The sequence below is a fragment of the Neolamprologus multifasciatus genome, chromosome 4 (genome assembly GCF_963576455.1).
Source record: "Neolamprologus multifasciatus chromosome 4, fNeoMul1.2, whole genome shotgun sequence".
Taxonomy (NCBI): domain Eukaryota; kingdom Metazoa; phylum Chordata; class Actinopteri; order Cichliformes; family Cichlidae; genus Neolamprologus; species Neolamprologus multifasciatus.
Window position 1 is genome coordinate 4,320,295 of NC_140442.1, and position 16,108 is coordinate 4,336,402.

The 16,108-nt window shown below is 40.0% G+C and overlaps 2 protein-coding genes across 3 annotated transcripts; one reads left to right on the forward strand and one right to left on the reverse strand.

Annotated features, from left to right (window-relative positions):
• Window positions 1-689: 689 nt before the first annotated feature.
• On the forward strand, window positions 690-10,350 carry eif3d (eukaryotic translation initiation factor 3, subunit D). 2 transcript variants are annotated; one of them, XM_085157642.1, is made up of 16 exons: window positions 690-814; window positions 2,704-2,829; window positions 2,918-2,963; window positions 3,922-4,058; window positions 4,151-4,236; window positions 4,326-4,398; window positions 4,894-5,015; window positions 5,104-5,236; window positions 5,329-5,476; window positions 7,283-7,413; window positions 7,523-7,608; window positions 7,733-7,862; window positions 8,578-8,720; window positions 8,901-9,093; window positions 9,177-9,270; window positions 10,233-10,350. In XM_085157642.1, exons 2-16 carry the CDS (start codon window positions 2,707-2,709, stop codon window positions 10,244-10,246), a joined length of 1,659 nt encoding a protein of 552 aa, XP_085013768.1. In that variant the 5' UTR covers window positions 690-814; window positions 2,704-2,706; the 3' UTR covers window positions 10,247-10,350. The 2 variants fall into 2 exon arrangements, with proteins under 2 accessions (XP_085013768.1, XP_085013769.1); XM_085157643.1 differs by having other exon boundaries at window positions 4,900-5,015.
• On the reverse strand, window positions 9,974-14,360 carry LOC146519517 (amine sulfotransferase-like). Its single transcript, XM_085157665.1, has 7 exons — window positions 14,027-14,360; window positions 13,050-13,249; window positions 12,335-12,461; window positions 11,340-11,434; window positions 11,065-11,236; window positions 10,839-10,983; window positions 9,974-10,701 (listed from the first exon to the last, which is right to left on the reverse strand). The coding sequence occupies exons 1-6, from the start codon at window positions 14,166-14,168 to the stop codon at window positions 10,874-10,876; spliced, it is 846 nt and encodes a 281-aa protein (XP_085013791.1). The 5' UTR covers window positions 14,169-14,360; the 3' UTR covers window positions 9,974-10,701; window positions 10,839-10,873.
• Between the last annotated feature and the right edge of the window lie 1,748 nt (window positions 14,361-16,108).

A 16,108-nucleotide genomic window follows, 5' to 3' on the forward strand; every position in this document is an offset into this window, starting at 1 on the left:
TGGGAAATTGCAGCATTTTTTGACAAGAAAAGTTTTTAAATACTTGTTAAAAGGAAAACGTCTGAGTGATTATTGTTGCATTTATTGAAAAACACCACCCCCGTTGACAAACCGCAGTATTTAAGGCTTTTTTGGAAACATATTTTGATTGTGTCGTTGACCGCTAGCAGGAACACATGTAGTTGCTACCCTCTAGCGGTGAGGTCACTGAACTGCAGCACACAACAGCTGCCAAGTTAGACGTGATAGCATAGCTTTACATCCGATGCGTTCTTTCAAAATAAAAAGACACGTAACTAACGCAAAGGGATTAAAAAATCTCTCGAAAATTAGCTAATGAAACCCAAATAAAATTGGCTGAAAATGTAGTAAAATGCAAAATTATACAACATCCAAAGATCTACAGTATATCTGTATGAATGATTGTTGTATTTCTCTGTAACAATATTGAAAATTAAACTTCATAAGCATAGAATTTGAGAGTAGCATTTCAAAAGGCCATTCAACCATTTATTTGGTCTTTGGCCTAATTAATTATTAAAATTACATACATTAACCTGTATTTTTTTTTCTTTTTCATGTAATGTAAAAATAGCAGTTATTTTATTTTTTTTAGGGAATGCTCATTTCAGACGACGGTAAAAAAAAACAAAAAAAACCTGACGTACTACGTCGGCTGCTGCTGTAACACTGCAGGAAACACTGCGCTATACGGCACTTCGCACTTCCTTTCATACCGGCGCTGTGTTGGGGCAGAGCAGCGTCAGAGGAACTGCTGGATTAAAAGACTCCATATACTGACACAGAATTTACGGTAAGAGCAGAGAAAGCACACACAGACGTGTGAAAAGCTCTTGTTTTTAGCAGCATTTTCAGTCAAATATCAGAGATTTGTGTTTACGCGCATGACGCCCTCCACCCGGTTAGCTTAGCATTGCTAGCATGACCACCTGGCGGTGCCTAGGGTTAGCATTAGCCACAATGAGCTAATGGTGCAGAAAAAGCGTTTCAATGCTGCTCTATTTCTTTTAAATAATTACACTGGCTGATCTCAAGTTGGCAACTGTGCGTTTAGTCTCAGTATGTCTAGTTTTTAAGCAGCGATTATTACCAGTTGGCTACCGAAAGCCCGTAAAGAGCCCATTTATTCGTTTTTAATATCACAAATCTTAAACATCAAATCAAACAATAAAATAATGTTCTTGGACGTCCTTATGGTTGAAATCTTAGAATCGTGAATGTACCAGCAGTGAGCACCGATCATTACTTTATGTTACCAACTTTAATGCAGCATCACTGGATGATGAAATGATCCACGTCAGGCCTACTGCGCTCTCAATCTGCTTTGGAGATTGTCTCGATTGGTATTTGTTCATCGGTCTTAAAAGACACCGAGTTAGTAGGGGATGTTTTATTTTAGCCACAGAGCGGTTCTTTGTTGGTGGGAGCATGCCAGATGTTATCATGAAGGGCGTTCCCTCAACACAGTACCGGTTCCTTTACTCTATTTTTTTAACTGTACCACCTAAACCTTAAAGAAATATCTGACCCAGCTGTGGCCCACATTTGCAGCTTCCTTTGGCCTACATTTAGGCTTGACTCAAGATAAGTATGTTAACATGAATGCAACCTCAGGTCCATCTGAAATGGCCCAGATGTCCCACATGTGGGTCGATCCACATTTAAACCATTTAAATACTGTATTTGTGGCCTGTGGTTCATGTCTGTGGGGCATGCAGCATTTGCTGTGCTGTAACTGAGCCTTGAGTCTCAAAAGTAGACCAGATTTCTACAGGTCAAGCTGCCCCACACTAAAATCATTTGGGGTGCATCCACACACATTCATTTTTGTTCAAAAGCCCTTTTGTTTTGCTTTATTGTAATTAAACAGCATTGTGAAACCCATAAACCCCACGGCACCCTGCTGATTTAATTATAGAGTAACAGAGACACCCTCCACCCACGCTAATAGCTCAAAAGGTGTTTGTTACATGCTTAGGCAACAGTTTGTACCATAGGATCCCAAGTGTTGTACTGCAGGATCCTATGTTGATCATACAGCTGTAATGACTGATTCACGAGCTATGTAAGTACTTTTTAGGCACTCATGTACCAGAATTCTTTCTGTTTTTGTCAAAGGGATCCAAAATTTCTTTGTTGATAGATGGTGGGAAATAATACAGCAAGACACATTAAAAGCATTGAATTATTAAAAAAAATTGAGAAGGGGCAAATCACAACTAACCATCAGTTAGATCCACCACTTAAAGAAAAGAGAAATGTGGGAAGAAACTATCCCAAAGACTTGCTTATATTGGCTAATTATGCAGGAGATAAATGAAATAAAAACTCAAACAAGGCAATTGTTGTAAAGAAAATAATTATTGCATTTAGATTTTAACAATCAGTGGAAGCCAAAATTGTAACTAAAACAAAAATTTGTTTAACTGAAGAATCCTGTCACTGTTTTAATATGTTGTATTATAGCCATAAATCATGGAGTTAACTTTCAGGGGTCAGTGATGACTAGCCCACTGCGCAAGCTGATCAATGCCTGTTTCTTTTAGTGCATTGCTGAAGAAATCAGTGCTGCTCATTGCCTGAGACCCTGTATGCGTACTATCAGTCAGCTAGACCCAGAAGGTTTTTAATGTTTGGTCTCATAGGGTTTGTCGTCTTTTTCCGTTTCCCCTCTGTCTTCAGGCCATGGCAAAGTTCCACGCCCCTGTGATCCAGGACAACCCATCCGGCTGGGGTCCTTGTGCGGTCCCTGAGAAATTTAAAGACATGCCCTACCAGCCATTCAGCAAAGGAGATCGTCTGGGAAAGGTTTGTTATCAGTTTTGCTCTGAAAAGAGGAAAAAGGTTTTCCAGGGTTTGTTTTTTTTACTGACTTTGTGTGTTTTGTGTCTGGTAGGTTGCAGACTGGACCGGAGCTACTTACCAAGACAAGAGATACACAAGTAAGTCACAGCTGTGCGATATGACCAAAATCTCATATCCCGATATAAGACATTTATCGTCCTGACAACGATAGAAATCACAAAAATGTAACATTTTCTGTAAATTCTATGAATCTCGGGCAGCTCGACTTGGTGTGTAGTGTTTTCAGCTGGGCGTCCTTGACCTGGAGTCGAGTGTTTTAAACGATGCATGAAACTATACCTTTTTACACATAGGTTGTAACGGCCAATGTTTTCTTTGTATTTATTACACGGCGTGCTGCGGTGAAAAGCCTGTTCTAACGTTTGAGTCTAAAGTTTAATTTTTTAGCACCTGACGGCTCTTTACATGGAAAACAAACAAGTGGACAGCGGAGCCACGCAATGGTTTTACCGTCGTTGTTGCTAACGACAACACATAAAAACAGGCGCTTGTCCATCTGTAGTGTGGTTATATTAAATATAAGAGAAAGAGAGAACTTTAAGAAATGAATATAGCCACTACAGTGACCATCAAAACAATGAACAAATATTGCCGTAAACAGTTTATTTCACAACACCACGAAACAAACGTTAGCATGATAGGAAACGCTGGACGTTTTTATATCGTCATCCGATATATATCGTTATATCGAACAGCCCTAGCTGTACAAAATCTGCCTCTTTGGTACATTTTATTTGGCAGATTTTCTTTGATTTTCTTATATCTAAAATAAAGTTTTTAGATGAATATAGCTGGTTTTGAAGCGAATCTGTTATACCTAAATTATGTGGAAAAGATAATTTCTTGTGTTTAATTAGAATATCAACAGGATTAGACAACATCTGTTTTATTTGTATGATATCACAGTTTCTTCTCTTTTATATTCTGATTTACTTTTCTGTTTGCACAAGCATTTCAAACATCATCAAAAAACCTTCAATTTATTTCGTGGTTTCTTGCTGATTTCTTAATTGTTTATGTTTATTTTGTCCTCAGATAAATATTCCTCTCAGTTTGGAGGCGGCAGTCAGTACGCCTACTTTCACGAGGAGGATGAGACGAGCTTCCAGCTGGTGGACACTGCCAAGACCCAGAAGACGGCTTACCAGAGGAACCGCATGAGGTTTGCTCAGGTACGACGGATCATCGCAGAGTGGGTGATATTTAAAATGTTTTTAATCTAACGTTTTAGGACTTTGGTAACAGTATGTTTTTGTTTTCACAGAGGAACCTGCGCAGGGACAAAGACCGCAGGAACATGACGCAGTTCAACATGCAGACGCTCCCGAAGAGCGCTAAGCAGAAAGAGAGGTGAGAGGAGAGCACATCTGAACGCTTTTGGTCACAGGCGGTGAAATCGTCACATCTTGAAGTTTGATCTCATGTTTTTGTCTTGTCAGAGAGCGAATGCGGCTGCAGAAGAAGTTCCAAAAGCAGTTTGGTGTCCGTCAGAAATGGGACCAAAAATCCCAGGTGTTTATTTACTGTTGAAATATAAATTCAGTTTTTTGTGATGTAATAATGGGAAGGTTCATGTGTTTTTGCTTCAGGTTGTTTTGGATTCTTTCATTTTTATGATGTAATTAATCAAGAAAATAACTGGAAGGCAAACTGATACTGGAAGTCCAGAAAGAATATTGGCCACAGCGTAAATTTAAGTTTCACACTCTGGCTGTTTCACAAATAAGCTTAAGAAGTAAATAAATGCCAGTGAGCCTGACCTCGTATCATTTAATATTGGCTAGTTTTGTAGTGCATCTTAAAGTAATGTCAGCATATGCTGCTTTAAATCTCAGCCCTCACCAACAGTAAGAATTACATTTTTTCTGGTATGATTGCTTTTGTGGCTCACATCATGTTTAAACCCATTTTTAAAGATAATGTGATCTCAAGGTTTTAAGACTCAAAGGTGTGTTTGTACTCTGGTGTTATTGACTTTGTTCTTGACATCCCTGTCTGTTCACGAAGGCGCAGCTGAAGCCCAGAGACTCCTCTGTGGAGGTTAGGAGTGACTGGGAGGTGAAGGAGGAGATGGACTTCCCCAGACTGATGAAGATGAGATACATGGAGGTGTCTGACCCCCTTGACATGTAGGTGAAGCTGAGCCGCTGTTTGTAATAGATTATTATAGGGGGGAAATACAGGTGATGATGAGGTTTCACTTCTCATTTCCTGCAGTGAGTGCTGTGGTGCTTTGGAGTACTACGATAAGGCCTTTGATCGAATCACCACCCGCAACGAGAAGCAGCTGAAGAGCATCAAAAGGATCTTCCACACCGTTACTACCACCGACGACCCCGTCATCCGCAAGGTAAAAAATACGTTGCCTGAAAATGCATTGCTGTCTGAAGTCTGTGTTTGGCAGCTTTCTTACATGATTATTTCTTTCTTTCCTCCCTCCAGCTGGCTAAGACTCAGGGTAACGTGTTTGCCACTGATGCCATCTTGGCCACCTTGATGTGCTGCACGCGCTCAGTCAACTCCTGGGACATCATCGTGCAGAGAGTGGGCAACAAGCTGTTCTTCGACAAGAGAGATAACTCAGACTTTGGTGAGCGACCTGCAGTCACCAGCAGCTGGTTTCACTCGGATGTTTTACACTTAGTTTGCTCTGAAAAACAAGTTTGACTAAAGTTAAATAAAGCCTGAGAGAACAGCTCATGACCCAGGTGTTTTTCTGCAGAGAAGAACATTTGAAGGATTGCAATGAGAATTTTTTTGTGGGGGTGGCTGTAGCTCAGGTGGCAGAGCAGGTCAGCCACTAATCAGAAGGTCGGTGGTTTGATCCCAGGCTGCCTCCTGGCTGCATGCCAAATATCCTTGGGCAAGATACTAACCCCCTGTTTGCCTACTGGTGGTGGTCAGAGGGCCCGGTGGCGCCTGTGTCTGGCAGCCTCGCCTCTGTCAGTGCACCCCAGGGCAGCTGTGGCTACAATGTAGCTTGCCATTGCCAGTGTGTGGCATGTGTGTGTGAATGGGTGAATGACTGAATGTAGTGTAAAGCGCTTTGGGGTCCTTAAGGACTAAAAAAAGCGCTATACAAATGCAGGCCATTTACCATTTAAACCACTTTTTTATTTACCCCGGATTTTGTTTACTTGAATGTAGAGCTGGGCGATAGAACGATAACGATATGTATTGCGAAATAACCTTTTCTCGATAGAAAAGTTAAACTATTGCGATAAGCCTCATCTCGCTTGTCCTCGTAAAAAAAAAGAAAAAAAAAGAAGAAGAATAAGAACAGCCAATCCAAATTAACTAATGCAGAGCCAAACCAATCACAGCCGCAGCGTCACGTCAGGAGACTTGTTACGTACAGCACAAGTGCCAAGCCGCACATGTGTATTTGTTTGGGAAGCAGCCAGCCGCCCGGGTATTGGAGGAAATGAGTGTACAGATGATGGTTCCAATGCCGGAGAGATTGTTGAACGGAAGAGCCATAGAAGTTCAGTAGTGTGACGGTATTTCGGCTATTTCAAGTCTGACAAAAACAGAGTAGCGCGCACTGTAAATGTGCCGAAAGCAAGTCTGGAAATACAATAAAGTGGTGCATGCTCAATCTCTGACTGGAAGCGCTAATTCGTCATTCGGCTTTTGTCAGACTAAAGTAACTGTTAAAACTGTTTGAAAAGCTAAGCTATACAACAAGGAGAGATTGAGAATTTCCTTTTAGTTCTCAGTTTATTTGAAATTGACAAAAGTTAGTCAATTTTGTCTGTTCTTCTGTAAAACAAACTAAGATTTATTTTTAGAATTAATATTTTGTTTCTAAGTGGAATTGACAGTTTAGTCTGTTTTGTTTGTTCTATTTTGAAACTTAAACGCTTTAGCGGCTGCCTTTTGTGTAGTTTTATTTATCTGAAAAAGTCTCATGTTCCTTAAGTACATCTACCCTGTTGAACTTATTATGGGAAATAAATATTTAAATCAAAACAAGCTGCTGATTATTTCACATTTTACTTGTGAGGCACATTTAAATCTTACAAATATAGTTATTTGGCTTATATCGTGATATATATCGTTATCACCTGAAATGAAAAAAACATATCGTGATATGTTATCGCCCAGCTCTACTTGAATGTAACATATATTTTTGTACAGAAAATGGCATAAATGTCAGTTAAGCAACATAACACTTTGCTTTATCTGTATGTGGCTCCATTATATTTTGCGCTGGGACAATCCAACTACTTAAAGGAAAACAAAATCTCATAGTGAGTGACTGCATTGACCCTGCTGTTAACAACCCTGAAAGACGTTCTCATTGTGGGGGAAAATGCCCCAAAACATTCACCAGTGAACATGACTGAGTTCTATCAGACATAGTGACGCTCTGATCTCCAACTGTTCCCCTCAGATCTGCTAACTGTGAGCGAGACTGCCAACGAGCCTCCCCAGGATGAAGGCAACTCCTTCAACTCTCCTCGCAACCTGGCGATGGAGGCCACGTACATTAACCACAACTTCAGCCAGCAGTGTTTACGCATGGTACGAAGTCACATGATTGGAAGCCCCAACGCCTTTCTATGCTAAGCTAAGCTAGCCTTACACAAAGTTGGCTCATGAAAGTGAGTTGTCTTTGTTTTCTTTCTTGTAGGGTGGAGAGCGTTACAAGTTTCCTAACTCCAACCCGTTTGTGGAGGAGGATATGGACAAGAGTGAGGTGGCATCTGTGGCTTACCGGTATGTTCAGTAGCTTCAAACCAATTTGTAATTCCTCATCTTTCCAGCAGAACAGGAGGCTGTTGTAACTGCTGTAGTAAATATTCCTGGATTTAATTCCTGATATTTTGTGTTTGTGTTAAAGGTACCGTCACTGGAAGCTCGGAGAAGACATCGATCTGATCGTCCGCTGTGAGCACGATGGCGTGATGACTGGAGCCAGTGGAGAAGTGTCCTTCATTAACGTCAAGACTCTGAATGAGTGGGACTCCAGGGTAAGACCGGAAACGGGTTTAATGAAGTAGAGCTTAGTCAGTCAGGCTCATCTGTCTGTTAGTCGAGGAAATGGCCCGAAATAATTAAAGCCCTTGCTAGGTGCGGCGTCTTCATCTGCTCAGCTTAAAATGTATTCGATATATCTCCCTGACAGTTTTTACAAAAACGTAGAAAAATAAGGAAAGAAGGTGATCTGGAGAAAACGAATAGGCCTAAATGGCAATTCCAAAAAAAACCCAACAGAAATGTGTTTTTCTTCAGTCTTTTTCACGTGCTTCTAAAAACTGCTGCATTCTGTACTTCACGTGTTTGATCACTAGATGTCAGCAAAAGGAAGTAGGACTCCTTCAGTGCTTCTGAACCTATGGTCAGCTATGTTTGTGGGTTGAGTCTATTGTTGGCGACCAAGCTCTCATACAGACACAGGTCCTTCCAGATGTTTCACCTCACACAGAACCATGGTTGTACCTCTCAGCTGCATCTGTCTGATGTGTATTTTCAGTGAGTAAAAATCAGAGAAGTGGTGACAGATCTCCAGATTCAGACTCTGTGAAATATTGCTGTAATGAAGGCAGTTTTGTTATCCCAGATGCTTTTAAGGCATCCGCTACTAGAGCCACTCCTCTGTTCACAGGCAGTTAACCTCCTCCTTCAGCTGAGTATATGCTGTTCTGTTTATAAGCTTTGGTGCCTCTGATTTGTCTTGTCCTGTAGTATTGTAATGGTGTGGACTGGCGTCAGAAGCTGGACTCTCAGAGAGGAGCCGTCTTGGCCACCGAGCTGAAGAATAACAGCTACAAACTGGCGCGCTGGACCTGCTGCGCCATGCTGGCTGGATCCGAGTACCTGAAACTGGGGTGAGGAGCGAGATTCCGATTCTGTGTGTAAAAGAAGAGGCTAATTTAAATATTAAGATGCAGAAAAAGGTTTTTCACTGATCGTTGATTGAGGAGCAATCCAGTTCCTTCTTGCAGTGCTCGTAGGCCAAGGCAGTAAGCTGGACTGACTGTCTCTGCGTCACTCTGTGGTTTCTCCAGATATGTTTCTCGGTACCACGTGAAAGACTCTGCTCGCCACGTCATCCTGGGCACCCAGCAGTTCAAACCCAATGAATTCGCCAGCCAGATCAACCTGAGCATGGAGAACGCCTGGGGAATCCTGCGCTGCGTCATCGACATCTGCCTCAAGCTGGACGAGGGCAAGTACCTGATCCTGAAGGACCCGAACAAGGTGAGCCGGCGCAGAGAGCAGAACTGAAAGGCAGCTGGGAGGTGTGTGAGCTCACAAGCTGATATTCTGTTTCTCATCTACAGCAAGTGATCCGTGTGTACAGCCTGCCTGATGGGACCTTCAGCTCTGATGAAGATGAGGAGGAGGAGGAGGATGAAGAAGACGAGGAGGAAGAAGGTATGGTTTAGCTCCTATTTTAAATAGAGGTTGAACTAAAGCTTGTGTGGGAAGCACAGGATGTTCCAGTTTAACATGTTGGTGCTGGTGTGAAAATGGTTTCTGTCACTGGTGTGTGTTAGCGGTGAAAACAAGTGCAGGATTTCTTCAGGTACGAATGTTTCTTACACACAGGACAGCAGGGATGTGCCCGACCAGCTGATGGTGCTGCTGCCCTCATTGGTCAGGGCCACAAATGCCAGTCGATTAACCAATTCATATTTTAAAATGGATTGTAATGCATGCTACATTTGCACATTCAGTGTTTGGTGCTCAAATTTGAGTGTTTTGTCACTTTTAGCCCATTTTGGTGTTTTACCCTTATTATTCAAGAAGTAACATTATCACATCTGTACTGGACCAGACTGCATGCTTAGTTGTCAGAGAACAGATATAAACGCTGTAAAAATCCAAGAAACTGTTGGAATTTGTTAAAAATCACATTTTCTCTTAGTGTTTTAGTCTTTTTATAAAACTTAATTCTTAAGTCTGTTTCTGGGGTTGAGAAGGTCTTTTTCTCTCCAGTGGCTCCCTTATGTGCATTGACAAGAAACATGATTATTTTTTTGACATAAACGTTTATTTATGATTGCTGTCATTGTTTTTGAACACTTTCTTTGGAACATGCAATCACATGAACCTCTGGGGTCACAAGAAGTTACTCAGAGTTAAAAAGGAATAAAATAAAAAGTAGCCTGTAACCTCAAAGAGACATTTTAATGTGTTTTTTTTTTTTTTTTTTTTTACAGCTCATCTTTCAAATGCTATAAATTAAATAATTCAATTCCAGGGTGAAGAAATGGATTTGTTTGCACTTTTTTTAAAATTATAAATTCCAAAGTTTATGTTTCTTTGGTTTTTGATTGTTCATTGTTCATAAATCAGATTCTTCTTGCATTTATGTTGAACCCTTTTCATTTCAGACGATGATAATTGAAGTGTGGAGTCAGCTTCAGTGACCAAAACAGCCTTGATCCTTCACTGAGAAACAAGTGAATTCCTTTTGACATCCAATAAAGGCAATAGCAGATTATACAACTACTTTTAATGTCTTGTGTTTTATTTCCTGTGCTGAAGTTCAAAACATGTCAAAAAGCATTTTATAGCTGAGCACAACAGACACAACACTGAGCTTGATAAACGAGGAGTGGATGTGACTGAACATAAACTCAGGAAAATGTTTGCAAAGGACAAGTCTGATGGTTGTTTGATTTTTTTCATAAAAGAAGAAAATGAATTTACTTAATATTTGAATAACAGTTACTATTACTTTTTTTACAACACTGATGGGATATTTTTGTCACCCTAATGAACGGACAGGTGGACACCCAAGTTTGTAAATGTGATAACTCGAGAATGAAGCCACACAGGATTTTCAAATTGATAACAGGTGTATCTACTAAAAGTGTTGGGTGAGTATAAATCTCAGTGGCGTCAGGACAGAGATGAAGTTTACTGAAAATCTTGTGAATGTGATAACACAGGTGTATCTACTAGGAGGCCTGAGGTGTACAACATGCCACTGCCAGTATTTTTACTGGGAGACCCTGAAGAGCTGCTCTGCTTATTCCCAGATGAACTTCAAAGGCAAATCACCAAGTTTCTCCTGAAGGAGTTGATCCACTTTTTCACTCTGTGCAACAGTCAGTGTGTTCTTCCAGTCTCCAATCTGACCTGTAATGAAGACAAAAACACAACACCTGATACCCTGATATCACATTTTTCTGCACAGCAGCTGCAGGTCTGTTATGTTACCTTTGCGCAGGAATTTTCCACTGAACTGCTCTGGTGGAACGTGCTCATAGTTTGCTTTCGGATCATTCTTCATGTTCTCAAACTTAGCTTTTTCCACAACTTGACTGATAGCAGCTTCAGTCAGGTCTTTCCCTAAGAAGTTGCAGATCTTCTTCACTGATCCTTTCAGGTCCTGAAAGAAAAGCAGGAACACAACAGAAAAAGAACCTTAAACTCTGCCAGATATTTTATTTCAGTTTCCTTAGGAACAACAAAAGTGTGAAGAAACATCTTACCAAAATCATTTCCTCGTAGGTCAGGAAGAGGATGTTGTACTGCTCTCTGTTTGAATACCACTCCCTGACGTGATCAAACCAGGATGATGCTGGTACTGTATAGCAGCATAAGGCATCTGGTCATTTGGCATTTTAATTTAAAATCAAGTGTCTGTTGACTGTATTTACCCCACTACAATTCTAATACCAGCAGCATGATAACAGGTGGAGGAAGAAAAAAGGTTTTTGCTACACAAACAAATATCTTTTTGGAGTTTTTGTTTTAACAATAGATGTGCAACGGCACTGTCCTCTTCACAAGTGGTCCTCTTCGGATGTTAGAAGCTAACTTGGAGTAAATCACTTACAGCCAGAAGACTGAACTTTTATCAATAGCAAAAAACAATGTTAGAACAAAGTCAGTGCTTTAGGAAATCTTTCAATTTGGATTAAAGTGAAGTAAAGTATATTAATGATACCAGAATGTCAGTGATTTAAAGGGTCAAAAGGGGAATGAGTTCAAAAGATTACAAGCTGTTCTTGTGTGACCCACCTCTGTTTGTTTAGGAAGGACACAAGCACAGGTAGGTGGGAAGAACGCCCTTTGTGTTTTTTTTCCAAATAACCTGTCAATGATTTCTGTCTCTTCAACTCTGAGACATTTATCTTATCTGCTAATAGCTCAATCTGGTGAAAAGGTTTTACAATGTCAAGAGTCAAATAACTGAGGTACCACTGTTTTAATTTGTAAAGTAACTAATAGATATGCAGTATGTGTCTTATCAAAAGTATTTTTGTGAAATGCTATGTGGAAGAAGTATAAAGCCATATAATTTTTTCTATATGATGTGCTATTATCCGTTAGTCTGTGCACTTGGGTAAGTATGTCAAACAGTTCAGTTTGAAATAATCAATTTCAGTTCTTCCTGATCACATTGATATCTGTTATCATTTATCAGACCTGGACTCTTCTTGGTCATCATCATTAGGCAGATAGTGGAGATGAAGACACGTACCGTTTCCCGTCAGGTACCACTCAAAAAACTGAGCAAAGCTCCGAGGAGTCTCAAGGTCTGCAAGGGTTTTGCTGAAGTGATAGTAAGACGTCATGTTGTCCTTTGGATTCCTCATCAAATACACAATCTGACATAAAAACAAAACGAAAAAACAGAATCCATGCCACTTTCAAAATCCCTAATTCTTTAACAATATCTTGAGTTTGAGCAGTTTATTAATTTCTCCTAGTTTTAAGAGTTGTTTTCTATATACAGTTGTTTTATAAGCAAACTTGTTTTCATTGGCTGTATATAAAAGCTAGATGTTGTCACCATAAGGTGACCCATTGATATGGAAACCACATTTTGAAGCTTCATTTGAGCATTCTAGTTGCTGCTATGTTTGTTTTTTCTACTCAGGAGTGTCTATGTTTCAAAAAGCTGTGTGCTAAGGTATCATCAACATGATAATTAGTGCTATGTAACTGACTAAGAAAAAACATCTGAATTTCATATGAACTTGTTACAAATACTGCCTCTAATCCTTTAATGCCATTCCTTAACAATAAACTTCAATAAAATGTTGCCTTTCTTTAACAAATGTATCTATCATTTCATACAATTACTCATAAATACTGAGCAAATTATATTTTTTAACCACTTAAAGAACTTTGTCGTACTACATCTCTAAACCTGCTCTTTCTTCAGGCTGCTTGAGCGTCTATACAGCTCTGACCTTTCCCTTCTTGTCCATCAGTCCTGGAGGCATGAGAACCTGGGAGAGATGTGATGTGAAGAGCCGTGGAGAGGGGCGGCGAGTGTATGCACCCCCTGTGAACTCTAGCCATGGCATTTTCTGTGAGTTGATAAAATATTCAGTCACATGCCCATCCAACTCATAGATAGAAGTGATGATCTGCTGAGCCCATATGGTGTCTTTTGAGGAAAAATGTACTGGATATTATATCTGACCAGTGGATCACTCTGGACAGAATAAAACTGCAAAATAATGGGATGCTACAGAGATTTCTCACTGAACTGCGACATATGGTTTCCTCAGCTGAATTGGAAAAACTCATTCATGCATTTGTGCCATCACGCTTAGATTAATGTAATTCCCTGTTTACTAGCTTGGATAAATCATCTCTTTCTCGCCTCCAAGCTATACAAAACGCAGCAGCCAGACTACTAACTCGCTCTACCAAGCGTGTTCACATTACTCCCATCTTATATTCTTTACATTGGCTCCCAATAGAGTTTAGAATTTGCTTTAAAATTCTTGTTTTAACATACAGAGCACTATATGGCTCCATATTACTTATCCAAGCTTCTTATAAAATACACTGCTGCTCGTCATCTCCGCTCACAGACTCAGAGTCTCTTAGTTGTTCCCCGTACACGACTGAAGACAAAAGGGGACAGAACCTTTCAGTCTGTTGCACCAAGGCTGTGGAACAGTTGACCACTACAATTACGTTTGCTTGACTCTGTGGATTCTTTTAAAAAACAGTTAAAAACTCTTCTGTTCAAACAAGCCTTTTGTTGATCTACATATTTTATATTTTTTACATTATTTACATTTGATCTTTTACATTGTATATAATGTTTATTGATTTTACTGTTTATTTTAATATTTGTGTACAGCGTTTTGTGATTGTCTGTCTGTGAAAAGCACTTAATAAATAAAGTTTACCTACTTACTTACTTACTGACCTGATTTTGGATAAGACACGAGGAACACATCGCTGTCTCTTACTTCAAAACTCTGAAGAGAGGCTATGTACTCTGCAGTTGTGTTAGTGGAGAGAAAGTTATAGTTCTTATACCGGCAGAGACGGTTACTGAGCTGCTCCATCTTAATTCCGAATCACGCAGGCGGATAAGGAGAGACACAGTTTATGTAGTTCTTCAAGTGTGGAGTCAGCTTCAGTGACCAAAACAGCCTTGATCCTTCACTGAGAAACAAGTGAATTCCTTTTGACATCCAATAAAGGCAATAGTAGATTATACAAACTGCTTTTAATGTCTTGTGTTTTATTTCCTGTGCTGAAATTCAAAACATGTCATAAAGCAGACCTTCCCAAAGTGTGGGGCCCGCCCCCTGGGGGGGGGGGGCAGAGCCATTGCAGGGGGGGCGCGGAATGAAAAGAGGGGGGGGGGGGGGGACAAAACGCTTGGACACTGCTAGCATGGGGCACCCACAGAAACGCAAAGCAGGAGATGAAGCATTGCTGAATATGTTTCCAAACCAACTTCATTCTAAACCAAAGACTAGAAAATATGGTGAAGCATATCTGCCCTTTGGTTTCACCTGCACAAGTGCCGAGGTAGGTCTCCCCTGCAGAATTGGTTTTCCCTTCGTCAGGAGCAATCGCTGGGCTGTTTAAATCACTGGCAAACAGTATCCCACAGTTGTTTATGTTTTTAAACCCATTTTGCACAGAGAGGCATTTTTTGAAAAATGTATTGATAGCAATGTTGAATATTATTACACATGAAAAAAAAACTACACGTAAAATAATCACACTGTGAGGCCTCTGCCTTTGTAAATGGAGCGACAGTAACTGCGTGTGTAAGCGTGTAAAACCTGCAGATAGTCAGATTAACAGTATTTTCTCCCTATCTGCCATTCTGCAATTCATCTCATGTAAAAAATAACATGCGCACAGCGTGACGTGAAAAAGGCACGTTGCGTGACAAAATCTTAAAAGCAAAAAATGTGTTTAAAAAATCTGAGTTTTCGGTGATTCGAAACGCCGTTTACGTGTGGACAAAACAGCTGCGTTTTCAAAAATACCCGTGTAGGTGTGGACGTAGAGTAAAAGAGTTAGTAGTTTATTTTCTTACTACCTGTAATTTATTGCAGATTACTTGTATTTGCTTAATTGTTTACTAAATGTTTGAGGTGTGAAATAAACCGCAATGGAGCAAAATATGGGTGTGTGTGGTTGGAGGATGTGTTAGTGCGTGTGTGTGCACGCGCGAGAAGGGGGGCGCAAACATTTTTCTTGTAAAACAAGGGGGGCCCAGCAAAAAAAGTTTGGGAACCACTGCCCTAACAAACCCAGTTAGCAGCTGTAGCTGTGAAAGGTCTTTTAGTGTCTTGAGTCAGCTCCATACCTGGCTGAGAAGGACCATGGGTCAAAGCAGACTCCAGCACCTGGCTGTGATGTCAGTTGAGAAAGAGATGCTTGAGAGACTTGACCACCAAAATGTGATAGACAGATTTACCAACCTCAAGGTAAGGTGACATAGGTTAAAAGAAAAGAAAAAATCTGCAGAGCCATAGTAGTATCTGCAGTAAAGATCTTTTCATACATTGTATACATTGTACCAAAGTCCAAGTGTCTCCATTTTCTAATAATATTTTGTATATTTCAAGGACTCTTCTATTTTTGGAGTGTATTTTTTATGTATCTGTATTGTATTATACATACAATTTAGAAGTGAATCTCTGTCCAAAAAATGCACACAGTTTACTTTTTACTCACTATGAGCATCATTTATCATTTTTCCCCAGTAATTAAGGTTAGGATATGTATTTTTTTTAAAATTCCAATCCATTCTTCTTTGGCAGCATTTTAATAACCTTGATCAGATTTGATGGTTTTGTTACAGACTTTTCAAAAAAGTGTTTTGCTATTCTTTCAAAAATGTGGGGATTAAATTGTGTTAAAATGTACAAAACAGTGATGTCATGTTTTGTGACGAGGACCCAGGCACAGAGAGACTTGATGAATTTAAGAAACTTATGATTTAATAAAGAAATTTGCAGACTTGCACAGAGAGGGTAAA